Source organism: Tupaia chinensis, unplaced genomic scaffold (assembly GCF_000334495.1).
Source record: "Tupaia chinensis unplaced genomic scaffold, TupChi_1.0 Scaffold000020_1, whole genome shotgun sequence".
NCBI lineage: Eukaryota > Metazoa > Chordata > Mammalia > Scandentia > Tupaiidae > Tupaia > Tupaia belangeri.
In genome coordinates, this window is record NW_006159450.1 from 134,845 (window position 1) to 156,167 (window position 21,323).

General features: G+C 50.5%; 1 protein-coding gene across 2 annotated transcripts; it reads left to right on the forward strand.

Moving 5' to 3' along the window:
* Positions 1-408: 408 nt before the first annotated feature.
* PDCD6 (programmed cell death 6) lies at positions 409-20,893 on the forward strand (the record flags this gene model as incomplete). 2 transcript variants are annotated; one of them, XM_006140111.2, is given in 5 exon segments in its annotated part: positions 409-470; positions 8,647-8,691; positions 11,053-11,211; positions 16,204-16,313; positions 19,628-20,893. In XM_006140111.2, coding segments are annotated over 5 exon segments (475 nt in total), but the record flags the coding sequence as incomplete, so codon positions are not given.
* Positions 20,894-21,323: the final 430 nt, after the last annotated feature.

Below are 21,323 nucleotides of genomic sequence, written 5' to 3' on the forward strand. Positions count from 1 at the left end.
CCGGTCCCCTGGCTCCCCGGCCTCCGCTCCGACCTCGGCCTGCCACCCCGACCCTCCGGCCGCCGCCTGGGGAAGGCCGCCTGCCGGGCCTGGAGCCTCCGAGCGGGCTCTCCAGCCCCGCTGCCCCGGTCGCCCTGGGCCTGCGTGCGTGGCCGAAACTTGAGTGACTCATGGCCCGGGAATGGCTTAATTGCTCTAGAGGGTTTTTTCTGTTTATGAAAAGAAACCAGTTCAGGTGTAAACCCAGGGCAAGAGAGAAGGGAAGACGAGAGGGCAGCCCAGCCGCTCAGGGACATTCCGGTCCTGTTCCCGTGGGCGGGAGGGTGACGTCCCTGAAACCTGTTTTTGCCGTGTTGAGCTTTTCCTGCATTTTCATCACCAGCCTAACTGGCCGTTTTGATTCTGCAGGGTTGATAAAGACAGGAGTGGGGTGATTTCCGACAACGAGCTTCAGCAAGCGCTGTCCAACGGTGAGTGGCCCCGGGGGACCCGGGCAAGACCAGCCACGCGCAGGGAGCAGTTTCAGTGGACTCACCAGGTGCAGAGGAACCAGCTTCGGTTCTGGCTGGGATGCAGTGGAGCTGTCTCTGATCCCTTGGCCTGGTGTCACTGCGGCTCAATTATTTACACGTCCACCAGGGCTGAGCAGCTGCGTGTGTGAGTGCAGAGACACTCCTGAAGAGGACGCAGTTTGGGGGAGAGTAGGACGTTTAGCTTCATACAGCAGAAGCCCTTAGGTCCTCGTACTTAGTGACTTCTCTGGAGAGGACCGTCAGTGGTGCCAGAGGGCTTGTCGGGTGACACTGAGAGGTAATTGAAGGGTCTGCAGAGGGTCCAGCACTTTTGTGGGGATGTGGTTGCTATAGGAACTGCTGAAGCAGTAGTGGTTGCTAGGAGAGGCACTGGCAGCCAGACCATGGGCAGGCTTTTCTGTCAGCGGGGGAGTACTAGACACTCGAGCAGGACTGCAGGGCTGGTGTGGGGCTCCTTGGAGCTGTGCTCTTGCAGTTTCAGCATGGTCAGCCCACCGTGCCAGCAGTGACGTCTTTGCTGTCCTCATAGCGTTTCCAGAGGCCTATGTTTAGGTAGAAAAGGGTCAGTTTTAGATGCAGTGCAGTGTAGAAAATATCTTCATTGCTGGGAAGCACTTTGGTGTCATGAGACTGGACGCTGCCTGGCATGTTGGGTGACTGAAAGGACACACAGAGGTATTCAGCCTTGATTGCTGGTGGTTGTGTGTCGAGCCGGGGGGAGTTGTGTTTTCAGCCAGTGGCGCCATGAGCCATGTTACTGCACACACATGTACGTGGTTTTCAGGAGATGCAGAAATTACGTTACATCTGCCCTGACAGTTGTGCCGTCTTCGTTTTCTCTCCTCGGATTACAATAAGCCCTTGTTTTGTAGTTGCGTCTCCAGCGCTTGAGTTATACTAGAACCTGGAATGTGATGGGCTCCAGCCTGGCAGATTCTGGCCACCCCTTTCTTAGCATTGACTGAAGTGGGCCCTCTCACCAGACCGAGTTCCAGCTGGTCAGATGCGATGCAGGTTGGAGTGCCAGGCCAAGCACTGGTGCTGCGAGGCCCTCATGGGCATCATGCTTCAGAGACATTCATTGAAGTGTTTTCCCAGTAGGTGGTGAGAGATTTATGAACCATTCGAACAGTCTCCTGTCATTTGCTGGAAGTTTTGCAGTACTGGCCAAGTCTAAGTCATGTGGCTGCCCGTCCACCTGAGGGGCTCGAGTAGGGAGCTCTGGGTCAGCCTGCTTGGACTCAGTCTTGGCTCCCCCGATGTTAGTAATGAGACTTGGCAAGCCCTTGACCTCACTGCGTCTGGGAGGTTAGTCGAGGAAGTGCTTGCAGAGTGCATCTCAGGATGTGTGGCATACAGCCCTGCTCAGAATCTGCCGTCTGCGTTTTAGTAATAGTTTTGCTTCCAAGCTTTCTGTTGCTCCCCATTACCTAAGATGGTGACGACAGTCAGCACCCACCTGTGGGCACGTCAGCATTGCTGTTTGGGCCTGGGACTGGGCACAGCACCCCGTCCTGATGTGTGTCTTTCACCAGAGGTGTCAGTCCTGCTCTGGTTAGGCTGGGTGAAGCACACAATGCTTTACCTACCCTAGCACATGTCTTAGAGAGTCTCACTCTCAGTGCTACTGAGTGTCTGCCAGACCCTGCCTGAGAACTTAGCAGCATTGCCCACAGAGTGCTGGACCCACCATTCCTAAAATACTCTGAAATGGATTGATACCCGGCCTGACCCAGGCTGATAAGTGCATCAGGGCCATGGCACAGTGGTCCCAGTGGAGTCACTTTCCTTGCCTCGCCCTGTGGATTTGACCATGTGTGAGTACTGGGCCCACAAAGCCATAGTCACTGTTAACCCCAGAGAGGACACACTGGGCCCTGTGAGCTCTGCAGGGTGTCTCTGAGAGACAGTCCTCCTATCTTGGGATGCATGGGGCTTCTTGTATCCTAAGCAGCTGTGGTACTGTTCTGTTTTGTTTGTATCTTATAAACCCTGGATTTCTTTCCTTTTTTTAGGTTTTTGCCATAGGGCACATACACTTGTTGAACAGAGAAAGAGAAAGGGAAAGTGAGAAATCACCACCCCTTCCCCCGGGAGGATGGCCACACTATAATCCCTTCTCCTTTTGGGCATGCATGCACGTGCATCTGGCATGATTTCCAAGCTGCTGGATCTGGGACTCGAACAGTTGTCGGCCATGTGGGAATGTAGTGCCTCAACCAACATGCCATCTGCCAGCCCCAAACCCTGGAATTTTTTAACTGATTACATTTTCCTCTTTGGATTAGCGGCTAAAAAATCTAAAATCAAATTTGTGTCTTGATGATTACAAATAAGAATTCTTTTTTTAATTGCCAGAGGACACATGTGCTCCCTAAGAGAGATGAAGAGGGGGAGAAAGCACCCCCCCCCCCAACAGGGCATTGTCACACCACAATTCCTTCTCCATTTCGCCACCCTTTTGAGATTTTGGGCATGCGTGCACATGTTTACTGAGTTTTTTCAAGCTGCCAGGGCTGAGATTTGAACTGTGTTCGTCCATGTGGAATTCAGCTCCATTACCACTACGCAACAAGGCCAGCTCAAGTTACAAATTTTAAGAGGTAAATTTCCCAAACTAGTCTTTGGCTCCTTGCTTTCTTCCCTTTATCCTCTTTTTATATATATGTAGAGACAGAGAGAGATTTTTGCTTTATGATGCATGTGCTCTCTGGAGAGACAGAAAGCAAGAAATCACACACACACACCCCAGGGGGGTGACCGTGATTCAGTCCCTTCTCCGTTTTCCTCTTGGGATCTTGGGCATGCACACACATGCACCCAACATTAGTTTAAAGCCACTGGGTCTAGAACTTGAACTGGTGTTTACTACATGGGACTCTGGCAACATAACCATTATACCATCTTCTGGTTCCTGTCATTTTTTCAATCACACCACTTATAGCCAACAAAATTTAATTTAGTGTGCTTCATTGTGAATATCTTTATAAATGTCTCCTAGTTCTGTCTGAAATAAGGCAGACTGTTAAGAAAGGTGAATTTCCCATTTCCCTTGGAGCCTCACGCGGCGAAGGCAGCGCCGACTTATTACGGCCTCACGTGGTGATGGCAGCACTGACTTACTGCCTGTTGTGTTACTGGTAGCTGTTGCATTGCACCCAGGGTTTGAATCCAGGTGTGCTCCGACTGTGTGGGCTTTGCGCCTCGTGCTGGGCACCCATGCTAAGGCCTTTGTGTTCTCCCACCTTGTCTCCATCTGTTGGTGTCAGTTGAACTGGACATCCTGCCAGCGCCCTGCATTTCCCACCTGCTGCTCCCACGTGTTTATCACTGTAGGCTGCAGCTCTGCCCGTCCTTCAGGGTTCCTTTCAGACCCCTGTCCTTGAGGCAGACTGCTCTGCTTCTGCCTCGGGGCCATCACCGCACTTCTCCTTGACACCCACCCATCTCCTTGTCCTTTCTGTAGCTCTGTCTTGTGACTAGACCACAGGGTTTGTGATGATTCATGAAGGAAGGTGACAGTGGTGGACAAACGACATTTCTTGTTGGATGAACACTTACCAGTTTTCATCCCCTCTTTGAATCCTGCGCTATTAGGATTGAGACGATTTTGACTGCTCAGCCTCTCAGAATTGGGCTTCTGTTTTTGGTTTTGTTTTTCAAATTTTGCTAAAGGCAGCCTACGCTCTATCAGAGAGAGAGAAAGTGGGAAAGCATCCCCGTGAGGAGTGGTCACACCACAGTCCCTTTTCCATCTCTCCCTCCTTTTGGAATTGTCAGCACGCACCCAGCGTGTTCAGCATGTTTCACAAGCTGCTGGATCTTGGATTTGACCTGTGCAGACAGCTGTGTGAGGTCCAGCCACCTTAATCATGCCATGGCTGACCTGGGCTTGTGTTTTGATATCAGAACTATTGGATCATTGGAAAAGTCATGATGTATTTTTCTGTGTGAAAACGTATCTTGACTTCTGATGACACAGTAGATTGTTATGCTAAGTCAGGAAGTTAATGCATCACTGATAAGGAACCACACCTACGGAATAGCATGGCTTCTCACTCTAGGTACACCGACTTCTCTGCTAAATTTTCGTTGAACCATAATGAAATGAAGTGTTGTAGGTCCCAGACACTGGGTTCTTTGAGAGTCCTGTTTCCACAGGAGAGCCGCTAAGAATGGCTGCTCTGCGAGGTCTGCAGTTGGCAGGCATGGCGCGCGATGGCGTTGTCAGCCCTCCTTTTGGAACACTGGAAGCAGCTGGTCACAGGCTATCTTGAGTTTGGTACTTTTTTTTTCTTTCATATTTCTTTTAAATTAAGAGAAATTGAGCCTCTTTTTCCACGTTTCTGAAGTAGGTTTGCCTTAACGTATTGATGTGTTTTGAAGGGGCATTTCTTAATTATACTTTAAAAACGTTATAATTCTTATACTCATTTGAAGGTGTTTTTACCAGAGAATTCTGGCTCTTTGGGGGTCCCACATTTGAATGGACTGGGAAGTCAGATTGCATAAGCAGGACCAGCCCTGGAGAGCTCTAGTTCGGTCACCGCACTGCCTCTCCCATGGTCCGGGTTTGGTTGGTCATACTGCTTGTTGCCGCTGGTGGTGGGGCGGAGCGAGTTTGAGATTACCCACAGCGTTCACCTGCCCGTTTGAGGAGGGTGAACTCGGCAGGCCCAGGGTGAACAGGCCCCGTGCACGCCCAGGCCCCACATACACCCAGGCCTGTTGATGACCAACTGCCCTTGGCTGGCTCCCAGGGACGAGTGCTCAGCCCGTGCTGGCTGAGAGCGCTTTGCTGACTGGAAACTTAGACTTTTTTCACCCTTGAGCCAAGCCTATACCAGCCAGACCCTACTTCTCCTTCCCTTGGACTTGAGCCAGATGCAGAACTGGGATGGCAGAGTCTGTCTACCAGAACCTGCATCCACTCTCAGACACGTAGATGCCTTGCAACTTCCACTGGCACACACTGATGCGCCTCATCCTGTAGCTTCAAAGGACAGATTTCTAGAGGTGAAATTGATCAAATGCAGGGTGAGTGCTGTCAGTTCTCAGGCTGCTCTTCAGAAAGACCCTATTGCCAGCCATGACTAAAGCAATGGCAGAAGGTACCTGGGAAACAGTGTTCTGCTGCACCTGTGTGGCCACGCCTTGGTTACCGTCAGAGTTGGTGGGTGGGACACACCCCCCCACTCACGTCCTCACACCTCTTTCTGTCACGTGGTGCTCCTCTCTGGCAGAAAGGCCCAGATGGACAGGGAGTCTTGGGATGAGATGTCAGAGAGTGGAAGTAATTCCAGACAGTCAGTGTTTCGGTTACACCATGTGCTTGTGGGCTGCTCGCTACCGTCTTTATCAGCGACTTAGCTTCCAGTCAGCAGGACAGAATTTCAGGGAAGCGAGTGCTTAGAGAGTAGATGACAAAGGGTCATTGCAGAGCAGGGGCTGGGTGGGGTTTCCCCTTAGAGAAGGGTGGCAGATTAAGTCGTGTTGAAAGTTAAGTGGGAAAACACGAGATGGTAACTGACTGCCTTTGTACAGCTATAAATTTCCTTACATCACCATTAGTCATTTCAAGTGTTGCTTACGGCTTTAGCACCATCCTCAAATTATAGGTCAAAAAGTTATGTCCACCCAGTTTGCATGGAGAACATTGTGTATGTTTTGGTTCTTTGAGATGAAGTCGGTGCAAGACTCACAGGTTCCTAATTCTAAGTAAAAATGTGCGAGGAGATCTGGTGCAAACCAAGTCATTCTGGCATTTCCTAGACATGTCAGTTATTGGAGAAGGCAGGCTGGATAGTGGGAAATTGGGGCCAGCCTAGGAATCTGGACTGCAGGGTCCCTAGAGGTGAAGGGCTTATGTTCTGTGTTCTCCATTCTGAATTATTGCTTATTTGTACGGCTTATATTTTCTCTCAGAAGACTCTTCATAAACTACTTAAGATTTGAGGACTGACGCTCAAGCGTGTTTATGCCTCTCCGATGAGCAGACTCTCAATGTGTGCACGTCACTGAGTCCCACCTGCACATGGGTGGTTCAGCTTTGATATGTCATCTTGGAGCCAGGCCTTGTCTGACACATGCTGAAGATCTAGCTGAGTGTTGACTGCTGTTGTCACTGGTTTCTGGGAGAGGTGAGGAGGCCCACTGTAAGCAGGAAAGACAGTGGAGAGAGCTGCCACCCATTTCTTTGGCATCCGGCGTGGCCAAGGAGTAGGTTCTCTCAGGATGGTCTCTGCTCTCTTGACTCACTCCGGGAACTTGAGTGTGGCTGTGGTTCCCTCAGCACAGCTCTCAGCGACGCGCCCTGCCGCGCACTGCTCTCTTGCCAGCCTTCCGCTGTGGTTGTGTGGCAGTGTCGACATGCACTTTACCTGTATCTGGCTGTGTCGCTTTGGTTGAAAAGTGTTCATCCAGCTTATTTGCCAGGATGGCCCAGAGACACTTCTGCTTACAGTCAGGATAGACCAAGTCGCCCAGATCTTCCTGCACACTGTAAACCTGGTCCACGTGACACATGCCGATCAGGTGCTGACGTATGCTAGGCCCAGGACAGGTGCACCCTGCCTTCCTCAGAGGAGTGTGCCTTGTCAGGAGCTGCAGGTGGGCAGGTTTTCTGGAGGCAGGGGAGACGCCGAGGCAGAGTGGACAGGCTGGAGGAAAGCTCCCTGAGGATGGAAGAGAATGAGTCTGAAATGGAGCATGTGACTGTTTTGGGGGCACATACTTTAGGATGGGAAAAAGCCCAGAATTGAGCAGGCTGGCACTTGGGAGGAGCCATATAAGCTCAGAATGACCCAAAGGGGAGGGGTGTGGAGGCATGAGAGAAGTAGCTGCAAACACACCACGCATGTCCTGCGTAGCGTCACTCTGTGGGATCGGGACTGCATACCACCCAGAACCACACTGTTGCATATATGGAAGGAAAAACGATGTGTTTCTGTACAGTGGGGGATAAAGAGAGCCACTGATTTCCTCACTTAAAAACGTGTTTTAGTGCATAAAAAATAAGTAAAGGGGCTTGCCCCATGGCCTGGTGGTTAAAGGAGCCAGATCCCACATGGCTAACTGCATGGTTTGAGTCCTCGCCCCAGCAGCTTGAAAAACACTGGGCGCACACACCTGAAACTGACAGGATGGAGACGTGGAGGAGACAGGATTGTGTTGTGACCACTGTCCCTCTCTGCCAAGCGCATGTGCCCTCTGGCAACTGAAAAAACAAAACACAAAGTTAGCAAAGGGCCCATGTCCTGGAGGTTAAGGGAGCCAGTCTCATGATTTAAGTCCCAGCTCTGGGAGCTTGAAAACATGCCAGTTGTGTGTATGTGCCCAGAATCCTGAGGTTGAGAAGTGGAAAAAGGATTGCAGCATGACTCTACCCAACTGGGGGTGCTTTCTCACTCTTGCTCTCTGTCTCTGGCAAGTGCACATGCCTGTGGCAAAATCAGGAAGCAGCAAGCAGGTCCTGGAGTGTGCAGGCGTCTTGAACAGTCATCATCACAGTTGGTGGCTAGTTCTGGGCTCTCTGGGGTATCCTGGTCAGAATGGGCAGTCTGCTCACAGCTTCAAGGGCAACAGCCCAACAGCCAGAGTGCAACTCAGGAGCGTTTGCTTAGGTGTGGTCGGCGTGCTTGTGTTCATGCCTGTGTCAGAACTGCTGTGAACAGCAGCACAGGCTGTGCTCTATGGATTGGCGACTCCAGGACTGCGGGCCATGGTGGTCTTGGTGTGGGATGGGGACAGTGACACTCAGCAGAACTAAGGACGACCTCAGCATTCCTGGAACAGTCTATGTGTGTTAAAATAATGTAAAGCAATTTCTTGGTTTTGTTTATGTTAAATGAGGGTGTGCTTCCAGCCTCAACTTTGAATATCTGGGTGGATATGAAGGATGGGACCCTGACCCCAAAATACCTTTGACTCTCCCATCATCGTGGCAACCATAAACCTCTGGGTCGTGTCCCCTAGGAGCCCCACCCATGCTGGGACTCTGCTCTAGAACAGATGACAATGTCCATTGTGTTGCTGGAGAAAAGTCAGGGACTTGCCAGTGTCCTGTGAAAATCATTTACTCTTAGTTTAATTCCTGTTGTCTGTTTGTTTTCAGGCACATGGACTCCATTTAACCCAGTGACGGTCAGGTCGATCATATGTAAGTGCCTGTGCAGATAGCTGCGGGGCTGCGTGGTCTCCGCTCAGATCCTGCCACGCGTCCTCGCGGCCTCATCTCTCCCATCTCCCCTCTGGTCTCCCTTCCTCTTGAGTAGCTGGCGTCGGCCTCCTCTTCCTGTCTCAGCATGTCTTCTCTGTGTGTGTTACTGTCACTAATTCTTTAATTTTTTTTTTTTTTTTAGCTTTTGCTAGAGGGTTCATGTGTTCACCAAAGAGAGACAGAGGGGAAATAAGAGCGTGCTCCCTCCCCAGGGGGATGGACACAACACAGTCTCTTCTCATTTCTCTTTTTGGGGCTTGGGCATACAGGCACATACACATGGGGTGTTTCTCAGCTGCTGGGTTGCAATTGGCCATCTGGGATCGAGTCACCTTAGTCACCACACCACTGGCTGGCTGCTTTATTTTTGACTTACTGCTTAAATTAACCCTTCAGACTCTAATTTTATAGTTTTTTTTTATATGCATGTGTGTGTGCCTGTATATGTAATTCCTGAATTATTTAGTTATTTTCAAGTTTTATCTGGTTATTTTTGGATGGTCTCTGTTTCTGTGATTGCAACTTTTGTCTTCAAATATTTTATATGATATTTCAAGTTTGTTATTATTTATGTTATTTTATTTGTTATTATTAAGTTTCCTCTAGGGCACGTGTGCTCACCAGAGAGAGACAGTGAGAGAAAGAGAAAGGAAGCCATCAGGTCCAGGATTTGAACCATGGTTGGCCATGTGGAAGTCCAACACCTTAATCTGCTGACCGCAGTCTTTGAAATTTTTTTAAAGAATTGCTTATTTAAGTTGTTTATTATTATTATGTGTAACTTACTACAGAGCAGCATGCTCACCAGAGAAAGAGAGAAAGCAACCTGCCAGGTCTAGGACTTGAACCACGGTTGGCCATGTGAGAGTCCAGCACTACCATTATGCCACTTGATGGCCCCATCTTAACTTTCTCTGTAATCTTTTTTTTTTTTTTTTTTTTTTTTTTTTTTTTAGGTTTTTGTCACACAGCATGTGCACTCACTAGAGAGAGAGAAAAATAAGAAATCATCCCCTGGGGGCTGGCTGTGCCCCAGTCCCTTCTCTAGTCTCCTCTTGGGATTTTGGGCACCCATGCACAGCCACCTGGGATGAGTTTTAAGCCACCAGGCCCAGGACTCAAACCTCAGTTGGCCATATGAGAGTACAATGCCTTAACTACCATGCTACCTGATTTTTCTTTTTAAAATTCATTTTTTCCAGGTGGCATGGTGGCTGAGGCACTGGACTCCCACGCGGCTGACCACGGTTCACGTTCCAGACCTAGCAGCTTACTTTTTTACTTTCCCTCTGTGTCTCTGGTCAAATTGAGAAATAATAATAAAGTTAAATAAATAAAATCTTTGTTTTCCTTTTTAAGAGATTTTTGCTGTAGGGCACGTGCACTCACCAGAGAGACAGAAAGCCAGAAATCACCCCCTAGGGTGGATGGCTATACCACGATCCCTTCTTCTCTATTCTCCTTTTAGGATTTTCACATGCACATATATGTGCCTGGTATGAGTTTAAGCCACTGGGTCCAGGACTCGAACCACTCAACCACGTGGGAGTCTAGTGATGTAACCATTACATCATCTGCTGGTCCCAAATAAAATAATTCTTTTTTTTAAAAAAAAAGGTTATTTCTTCCATTAGCGAGAGGGGCAGTAGAAGGGCTGGGCAGGGCCAAGAGAGACAGCAGCTGCTGTCATGCCTCACCTTCTGCCCACTCAGCCAGCCCGATGGTGGGCATGCACTCAGGGAGCTGCTGACATGCACCGAGAGCCTTCCATGTGGGTCCCCCTTACAGAGCTTCATGTTACTGCCGGGCCTTCCAGCCCCTGAATTCTTTTTTTCTTAAATGAAAACCAGGTCTTACTTAAACAAGTAAAGCTAATTAAAGTGGGCGTCCCCCGACATGGTAGGACCTTTCTGAACCTCTGCCAATAGGCACGTGGGTTCCCTGATGAGGAGGACCAGTTCTGGGGACTGTTGGGGCAGCCATTACCTACTCTGCAGCACGGGGACCTGTCCTGTTGGGAAATGCTGCTGTGACTCTCCTGTGGCTCCATGGCACGAGTGCTTACATTTCCCACACGTGCCTGCCTCCCAGCTGTGTGCACGCCTACCTGGCAGCAGCGAGGGGCTAGGTGAGGGCTGGCCTCTGGGCAGAGGTAACCAAGCACTCTCGGGCCATCACGCAGTGCTGAGCAGGCCCAGCCTCTTGCCGGGGCCACAGAGTCAATGACGACCCTGGGGCAGGCTTGCTGTGATGGACTTGCAGAGATGGACTTGGTGCACAGCTGACCTTCCTCTGTCTTAGCTATGTTTGACCGAGAAAACAAGGCAGGCGTGAACTTCAGTGAGTTCACTGGCGTGTGGAAGTACATCACCGACTGGCAGAACGTCTTCCGCACCTACGACCGGGACAACTCCGGGATGATCGACAAGAACGAGCTCAAGCAGGCGCTCTCAGGTTTCGGTAACTCACTCACTCCACCGCGTAGCGTGTTTCATTTTGGAGCTGGGTCACTCAGGGTTTTACATTGTTCCAACCCACTGAGTTTTAACCCCATGTAAAATGTTCGTTTATGTTGTGCAGGGTTAAATGTTGGTATTATTTATCTCATGAAGGCTTACATTTGACACGGAGAGTTTTATGCAGCTTTTCATCCAAAATGAGATAAGGGCTATGCAAGCTGTCCATCTTTTGTGACATGGAGTGGTGTGGACAAAACTGAGAATGTGGCTTTTGAAACAATTTGGAGTGAATAAGTGAAAACAAAGTGGTGCGAGGCAGCTTATATTTCACAGCGCTTTAAAACAAATGGGAAATGACAGACAGCCTGAGTCTGGTTCTGTGGGTTACCAGACCTGACTCCACCACCGTGTGCCTTGAAGGGGAGTTGGAGGGGAGTGTGCCCATTCTCAAGTCCTCTCAGCATGTGTGTGGGCCCGTTCTCAAGTCCTCTCAGTGTGTGTGTGGGCATGCAACACACATGGCAGGCGTGTGCCCATTCTCAGGTGCTCTCAGCATGTGTGTGTGCCCATTCTCAAATGCTCTCAGCGTGTGTGCAGGCCCGCGACACACATGCAGGTTTGGCGTGTGACAGTGTGCCGTGCCTCGGGAATGTGTGTCGCACCTGTGCAGAGTGCATCCACAGGTTCCAGTGCTGGCCTCGGCTCTGAGGGAAGCTGAGGTTTCTGTTCCCAAAGGAAAAACTGAACTGTTTGGGCCTAGCCCGGGCTGTGGTGGCTGCACCAGGTTCCTTCTGGTCTGGAACTGTTTCACCCTGGGCCCTGTTCACCTGAGCTGTGTTTTGGAACCTTCTGTGGTTGGTTAAAAGGCTGTCTATCACACTCTCCAGAGAAAATAAGTCGGATTATCATCTAGTATGGTCTCCGTATCTTGAGGCTGAAGTACCTTCTTTTTTGTGGTTGTTAACGTGACTTCTGTCCTTCTCCCCAGTTTTCTTTTCTTATTTCTTTTTACTTTTTTAAATTTCCTTTCTTCTGTAAGCAAGAGAGACAGGTAGCATCCCCACTGTTTCTTCTAGCAGCAATTCACCTTCAGCTTCACACAGCCCCATAACAGACACACGTGCAAAGGTGTGTTCAGGGACATGACATGCGCCTAGAGCCTTCTCGTGTGGGTTTGCCTCCCAGAGCATCAAGCTGCTACTCCTCACTGGCTCCTTCCCGACACGGCCATCTCTGTTTCCTTCTCACCTTCAGACTCGTCCATGGCTGGCTGGAGGCAGGGTCCACCCAGGAGGTTGAGTTCTGTGCTCAGCAGTCTGGGCCTGGATTTGGCCGGGAGCTTGCAGTGTGGCTGGTCTTGCTGCACTCCAAGCTGGGATAGCTGGGGGGGCCCTTAGGGAGCCGCCCTGGTACGGCCCAGTGCTGCCCAGTGGAGGAAAGGGCCCTGTGGACATGGGGTGAGCCTAGACCCCAGCATTATTTCTGGACCATGGCCTTGAGTGCTAGACCTATGGGCCCTGGAGGCCCCTCCTTGCTCAGGACCCGGCTCCATGGTGGGAACTCCACTGGGCATGGCATCCCTGGCTCCTCGGGTCTCTGCGTCCTGGTTTGACCAGGGTGTTCGGGAATACTCCACGTGTGCTTGCCATGGGCAGCTGCTGGGTCATCAGCTTTGCTGTGCTCAGGCATGTGGCCGCTTTATGGAGCCTTCCTCCCCTCCTGGTGGTGTCTAGAGCAAGTAAAGGCCCGGCCGTGGCATTTTTTGGTTTTCCTGAGAGGCTTCTTCCTGTTTGGTTCTTCATTTCCCAGGGCTATCTCCATATGTTCTATGAAAGGGGCGTTGTCCCCATTGTTGCATTTTAGCCATTTGTAAGATGCTGAGTAGTGACTTAGGAAGTCAGCCTCAGGAGCTAACAGTCCTGTCCCATTTTTGTAAGCACAGGCGTTTTGCTCTCAGGCGAACAGAGAAGCCGCCTTCCACCAGCTCTGCAGCTTTTGAGCTCAATGGGCCGTGTGGCTCTCCCCTTCTACTCATGTTTCTGTACCATCATCCTCCATGTCTATGCCAGATACGGAAACCAGGAATCAAGGGGGTGAGCCCTGGCCCAGGCCTGGTGGGCGGCCAGCAGCCACAAGTGTCTGTGTAGGTGAGTTTGGGTCACAGACAGTAAAACTCGCCCTTGGGGTGCAGCATGTCGTTGCGGACAGCGGCAGTCAGGTGGGGCCACTCCCTGCTCCTTCCAGGCACCCCTGCCTCCACTCAGCCTTTGGCTCCCTTTTTTTTTTTTTTTTTAAACTTTGTTTTATTTAACTTTGTTTATTTTAATTTGACCAGAGAGGGACAGAATGAGAGAAAGAAGGAAAATGAGAAAGCAAGCCGCCAGGGTCAGGACTCAAACTGCGGTCGGCCATGTGTGAGTCCAGCACCCTTAATCACCATGCCACCTACCAGCCCCCCCCTTTCTTTCTTTCTATTATATCTCTATATATATAATATCAGTTATTTAATTAGGTTTTGGCAGGAAATTCGGAGCAGCAATTTGTGAGGATAAACTCCATTTGTAAGGGCAAACATACCTGGACCTGAAGAACTGCTTTGATTTTGGGTAAAATTTGTGAGTCCATAGCTTTCTTACCAACCTTGTGATGCTCTCTAATCTCATATTTCTCCTTCTATGTGTTGAAGATCTCACCTGCGTGGTGTCTGGGCTTCTGCAGCTTCTTTTTCTTGAAGTAAGCTTTGGTGAGGTGTTTTGGGAGTTTTACTTTGCTAATCTCAGTTTTCATGGAGGTGGTGATTGACAGATTCCTGGTGTGTTCTGATGCAGTTGGAACTCGATTGAGGACCAGAGATTCAGACCCAAGTAGCAAGGCACTGCTCAGCTGCTTCAGGAAAACCGCTCACTTGCCTCTGTGGCGTCCAATGAGGATAATCAGAATAGTCCCAGGAGTGATACTAGCTCGCAGCTTTCTCGCAGGCCCACTGAAGGTTTTTGGCCGTGGCTCAACAGCTTCCTAGGCACATCTTCAGTAGGGTAATAGCTAGGCATCATGTGCCATTGAATCACCCGGGTTCCTCCATACCTGGCCCCACCAACTGACTTTATGACAGCAGAAGAACCCTCTTTTTCTTTTCGATCCTGGATTTAGTGGTGGAGGACTTCCTTTTGTACAGGCCTTCCTGGAATCCATGGCAGACCGGGAGTATCTTCCGATGCCACAGACTAAAGTAGGTTTCAGCTGCAGTGGGACTTCCCCTTCTTGGGCTTTTTAGCCTTGGGGTCACCCTTTTTAACCTTGCCACTGGCTTCAGCCTTCTTGGCTTCAGGTTTCTTCTCCTAGTATCCTGCTTTGCATCGTAGCTCAGGGGTCTGTGGTTCACTCGTCCGACTCACTGTGGTCCTGCTTCCGTGTCCTGTGCTGGCCTCTTGGGCAATGGGAACGTAGTTCCAGGAGTAGAGGGTTTGCTTCTGTGTGTGTACAAGGGGGTGGATTCCTGCACCTTTGCGTCTGTCTCACCCATCCTTCCTAGTCTTAGCAGGATACCATCCACACCCTGGATAGCAGGGGTCTGTGGTTCACTCGTCCGACTCACTGTGGTCCTGCTTCCGTGTCCTGTGCTGGCCTCTTGGGCAATGGGAACGTAGTTCCAGGAGTAGAGGGTTTGCTTCTGTGTGTGTACAAGGGGGTGGATTCCTGCACCTTTGCGTCTGTCTCACCCATCCTTCCTAGTCTTAGCAGGATACCATCCACACCCTGGATAGGCAGCCCCAGATGTTACCAGCTCCACTCTCAGTGGGTCGGGGCCCAGCTTTGGTTGCTCAGAAGCTCCTGGAAAATACAGGCATGAGAAACCTGCATGGGTTTTCTATGTTTGACCAAAAAAAAAAAAAAAAAAAAAAAAACCGTGTATTTTAATTCCCATTTTCCATGAACATTTTGAAGTCCCCACCACTATCATTTGAGACTGGGAGAAGTGGCAGCTATTCACAACCCAGCTTTCTCTTTCTGGCTTAACTCGGGTTCCTATCATCTGCTCAGCTTACAGGGAAAGCGACCTTAAAGTGACCCTGCTGTCAATATTTGAGGCCCCTGGACTTAAGTTGTAGAATGCTCCAACCACTCAGGAAGGTGTATTGTACATGTTTGCCTGTCCCCACCCTTGTCAGTAAGCTGGCTGTGTCTGTAGAGGTAATAACAGCACTTCTCAGATAGTCAGTGTTCACATCTTTGCAAAGGTCCAAGACCAATGTTAGTGAACTACCTTGGTATCTGGATCTTGTCTCCTGTTGGGGTCAGACCACCATGCAGTAGCTGGGGCTACTCAGAAGGGAGAGGAAGGCAGCATACCAGAGTGTCCTCGGTAGGGTCCACTCACCGAGTCGTTTCCCTTGGGGACCTTCCACAATAGACACAGTAACTTGGAAAGGGAGTCTGACACCTGCTGCCCCTTTGTGACTGAGCTCTGTGAGGCCACTTCACCGCTGACACTCCCGGGTTCCCCCGTGTCAGGTGCCGACATCTGAGAGGAGCACCTCAGCAAGCCGCTTCCTCGGGGTGCTGCCTGTCTCTGGGAAGCTTCGCTCATATTTGAGCTTTTAGGTTCGAAGCATTCTCCAGGTACGAGTATCCCAGGGCAGCACGTCACATCTATAAACATCATAAATCAATGAAGGACATCTCAAAGTAACTCCAGTGGGTTCAACAAGCTGAGCGTGACCGCCAGGTGGTGGTTTCTGTGGCACTGGATGGAACATGGCCTTCAGCTTGCAGACAGTGACTGCATCTGAGCCGCTCCTGCCCTTCCAAGGAGACCGCGCCGATGTCTAGTCACCTCATGCAGCGGAGACCACTTTATGTGGAAGCATCTCCGTTCCGAGCGTTCCGGCGTGAATGCGCTGTTTTCCCTGCATGTGTGCTGTGGCGCGGTGTCGGGTGGGGCACTGATGCACACCTTCCACTTCTGCCCTGACGACTCTGATTTCCCTTCAAGGCTACCGACTGTCCGACCAGTTCCATGACATCCTGATTCGGAAGTTTGACAGACAGGGACGGGGGCAGATTGCCTTTGACGACTTCATCCAGGGCTGCATCGTCTTGCAGGTGACTTGGGGCCTCTGGGTGCCTTAGGGACAAGTGGGGAGAGTTGTCAGAGCTAAGCACTTGACTTGCAATTCAAGGAACCTGGCATGGTATTAAATAAGTTCTTAGAACTGATCAACATCACCCTCATCCTTGGAAAAATAGCTACTTTGTTAATAAGCATAGTAATAGTGTTTTCTCCCCCTCAGAAATAGTATGGGCATTCCCTTTGGAAGAGGACTTTGTTTTGGTGTTTAGTGGATTATTTACACATTATACCCTATAGTACATTTTATTTTACAGAACTTATTTTATTTTAGCTGTGGGGTTTTGTTTCGGTTTTGCTACAGGGTGCATACACTCACTAGAGAGAGACAGGGAGAGGAAGTGAGAAACTACCCCCAGAGGAATGACCGCACCACAGCCCCCTCTTGTGATTTTGGGCACGTGGGCACACATACCTGATGGGATTTTCAAACCACCATGTTTTGGGCTCCATATGCACAGCTGGCCCTGTGGAATCCAGTGCGAAACCTCCATATCACCTGCTGGTCCACAGACAACTTTGATTCTGAGAAAATGGGCAGGTTTTCCATCACAGTGGTCACTAGGTCCTACCTGTGTCAGGCGAGCTGCAGAGCCCTGCATGGGGCCCACCATGGTGGGGTCTCAGGGCTATTCCCATGCACACCAGTGTGGGCCACCACGGTGAGGTCTCAGGGCCATTCCCGTGCACACCAGTGTGGGCCCACCACGGTGGGGTCTCAGGACCGTTCCCAGGCACACCAGTGTGGAGCCGCCATGGTGGGGGTCTCAGAGCCATTCCCGGGCATACCAGTGTGGGCCCACCACAGTGAGGTCTCAGGGCCATTCCCGGGCACACCGGCGTCTGGGTAGCTTGTCATCTCAGTCCCTTGCAGTGGTTCTGTGTCGCCTGTACTGCTGTTTTCTGCTTTGCCAGCGAGAGGCTTGCAGAGCCTGATGGACAGCCCAGAGCCATCTGAACGGCAGGGCGAGTCTGATGGGCCACACAGCTGCTCCCGTAAGGACCCTGCTGCTGTTTATGAGAGGAGATGCAGGTTCGTGGATAAAGCCTTAGAAATGCAGCAGGTCGATAAACCCTCATGTATCTTTCAGAATTTTTATGACAACTCATTCTGAACAAAAGCACCAGAGACCGCAGTATCAGGAATGGGGGTTCACCAGTCCCTGACTCATGGCCAGTGACCTTTCTTGCTTCCTTATACCTGCAGCACCATCGCCCATTATTCTGAATAAATTCTATTTTACAAAAAGCAAATGCTTTTTGCATAACTGTTTCAGCAGAACCCGTCTCTGCAAGGTAAGTCCTTACAGTTGGAGCCAAGTTGAGGTCCCACCTCACCATCTTTGGGACCCAGAGATTGAACAGTAACTAGGGTTTTGGAAGCATTCCCGGGTCCTTTCATTCCTGTTAATGATAGATCAATAAAAGTGAATTTTCTTTCTTTGACTTGTTAGTTGTTTCTTTAAAAATGAGTCTGGACACATTAGTCCCTATTCCTGAGTGGTGCATTAGGAAATCAGGTCTTTTAACCTTTAAGCCTTAAACCTCTCAAATGGGGAGCCCCTTACCTTGTGAGGTGGGGTACCATTTGGCAGTGTCCCGTGAACACTTCAAGTGTACAGACCTCGTCGTGGACTGTGCCCACATTGCTGTAGGGTGAAGGGTTCTCATTTGTGGTTGTGTCCCTTGAGTAAACACCCAATCCTTGAATCTCGACCCTGGTGAAGATCTCTTGTGTGGGTCTTCAGCCACCGGGCGTTGCAGTCTTGTCCCCTGAGTAACTGCAGTCCCTCCTAGACCAGTGGCCTGCTTTGTGCCACATCGGCAGGCCTGACTTCCTTGGAGCATGACCCTGTATGCTGACTGGAATGGAAAATTCAGGAGGAGGAGGCTGCAGCAAGGGAAAATCCCTTTAAGGGTGTTTACCTTCATCTACCTTTTTCTCCAAAAAGAAGAACACTCTTTGAAAAGTAACAGGAAAAGCGACTAAAATCTTACAGAAATACAAATAAAATACAAAGAAAAAAATTACTTTTTTTTTTTTTTTAAAGGTTTTGCCATAGGGCATGTGCACTCACCAGAGAAAGACAAAAAGGGAAAATGAGAAATCATCCTCCAGGAGAAATGGCCACGCCACAGTCCCTTCTCCATTCTTCTTGGGATTCCAGGCAGGCACACATATGTGCCCAGTGTGATTTTTCAGGTCCAGGTTCAGGACTCAAACTGTAGCCAGCCATGTGGGAATCCAGCCCCATACACTTTTTTTTTTTTTGAGAGGTTTTTGCTATAGGGTGCATGCACTCGCCAGACAGACAGACAGAGACAAAAAGCGAGAAATCACCCCCCAGGGGGATGGCCACGCCGCAATCCCTTCTCCTCCATTCTCCTCTCAGGATCTTGGGCACACACGCACACACGCCCGGCGTGCGCTTTAAGTCACAGGGTTCGGGACTCGAACCACAGTCGACTATGTGGGAGTCCAGTGACATAGCCATTACGCTAACTGCTGGTCCCCCCATACATGTTATTTTTTTAAACCAGAGTTAACTACTTGTGATGTTTTCATTGTGTGTTGGTGGGTCTCTCCCACACATGTATCAGAGTGGGGCCACACAGTCCCTGCAGGCCCAGGAGTAGGTGGAGGCATACTGGGGCCACATAGTCCCTGCAGGCCGAGGAGTGGGTGGAAGCAGCCCCTCTCACAGGTCCTGTGGGGCTGGCTGTCCTGCCTGTTCTCACGCATCATCAAGACTTTCTAGCACATTCCAGAGTTGCTGGAGTCTGCCCTGCAAGGTGGCACTTCCATTACTGGCCTGTTAGAGGGTGTGAGCCACCCCTTCTTCATCTGGTCAGGACCCTAGGCTACTGGTGGGGAGGGACTCTGAGCCTTCTGTGATGTTTACACACTGCCCTGGGCTGGGCCCCCCTGCTGGGAGCAGTTTCTAGGGGACAGAGCAGAGGCTGGTGTCCCATCTGCCGGGAGGAGCACCTCTCACATGCAGTCTTAGCATGGAAGGGAGGTTCAGGCTCACCTCCCAGCCCTCTTGAGAAACCAGAGCCTGGGGCCAGAGGGCGCATCCAGGGGCTGGACCTGCAGTCCTGTGCTTCCCCTCACCCTCCCACCATCCATGTCCACTGGCCCTAGGGTAACCCTGCCTTCAGGGTTAGGGTCAGGGATACCCCCATCCCCACGGATCCCACAGTTTCATTAGACAAAACGTGCTTAAGAAGGGTTCCTGATGTCTTTTAAAAATAAATAACAAGATATCTAAATGTCTGTTTTCCCCAGAGGCTGACGGATATATTCAGACGCTACGATACCGATCAGGACGGCTGGATTCAGGTGTCCTATGAGCAGTATCTTTCCATGGTCTTCAGCATCGTATGACACTAGCCTTTGGTGACTGAACGGAGAAAGGACTGGAAATGCCAAATCTGACCTTCTGTGAAACAACGATGCAGATGCTGTTGGAGGCTGTCCTTCCTTTAGATCTCATGTAATTACTATTTGGGGACTCAGCTGTACATACATGGATAGGCCGACTTCGTCTCTGCAGCTGTAACAGTAGCTGTGTCATTGTGATGCCGACTTAGCTTTGTTGATTAATGTGCCACGGGGAAAATGCAATCATGTTTAAGGTAGTCTCGCAAAAATGCATTCTGCGCTGTTTTAGGGATCTCCACCTCTGCAGTAGAAATGCCATTAGCCCATGGGAATTATAGATAACCTGGAACTTGCACAAAAGGCTTTTCATGTGCCTTACTTTTTTAAAAAGGAGTTTATTATATTCATTGGTATGTGCAGCGTAAGCAATAAAGTACGTGCTACAGACTGGTGCTCTACTTCAGCTTTCCAGTCAGTAAGTTGGAGAGACATGCCATGTTGTCCCAGGCCTGCCCCTACATTTACCATCTCAGATGCAGTCTCTGGCCTGGCAGCTACCAGAGCATGGGGCATCTTCCAGAATGTTCCCCAACCCCGTCCGCACCTCTTTGCAGAGTCCAACGAGACTATCCCATCCTGTCACAGGAGTTTAATTTTTAAAAAACTTTGGATGAACAAATCTAGACCAGTTTAGAAGTTATGTGATTGTTTGTCAGTGACCGGCTGCACTGCCCTGCTGTTGTCAGGGTTAGTCTTCAAACATGGAGCCAGCATGATGTCCCTGCCTGCAGTTCCCTTGTGTCTGCTGGACCCTTGGTACAGAGAGCTCGGCTGTGCTGTGACTAAAGTGGACCCTGCGTCCAGTCTTGATCTGTGTCTGGGAGAGGAAACAGGCTGGTCGGGAACCTGCAGACCTGCCCACGGCACTGAGCACCATGGAGCTGGACCTACCACAGAACGGACACTGGCCAGGGCCCTGTCTTGAAGGCGCTGATCCCTCTGCTGTCCCTTCAGCATCCTCTCCTTGGCCTTGATGCCACTTTCTGCAGCTCTTGGTCTCCAGCTTTTGCCTTTGGCCCCTTCTGCCAGACAGCTGCACTGGCCACCACCACCTTCCTCCTGAGCTTTGTTCTCAACTCTCTCCAAAGTAACATGAAATGATTTCACGTGTTCTTGTCTCAGGGTGTTTGCCTTCCAGTTCCTCTGTGCTTATCCTGTTAGCTTGGGTCTTTCTTCGGGAGGGTTCTGAACCCTTGAATCCCTGCTCTATGTGGAGGATCATTTTTCTGGAAACCTCAGCTCCGTGGATGTGAATCCTCAGAGAATGAGCCTGAGGGTCCTGGGGGGTGGACAGGTGCCTCTGGTCTCAGTGAGGGCATAATGACCCCCTTTTATAGTGCCTGGGCTACAGGGAGGCATCAGGGGCTCACCCTGCACAGTAGTCACCTGCCCCACGTGGCACCCATCCCACTGGTCACGTCCGTCTCATCCACTGCCCTCTGCTCTGACTGTGTGTGTGTGTGTGTGTGTGTGTGTGTGTGTCTGTCCAACTGCCCAGCGTGTGTCCCCAGGATTCCATGGCCCTGCCTGCTTTGTGCTG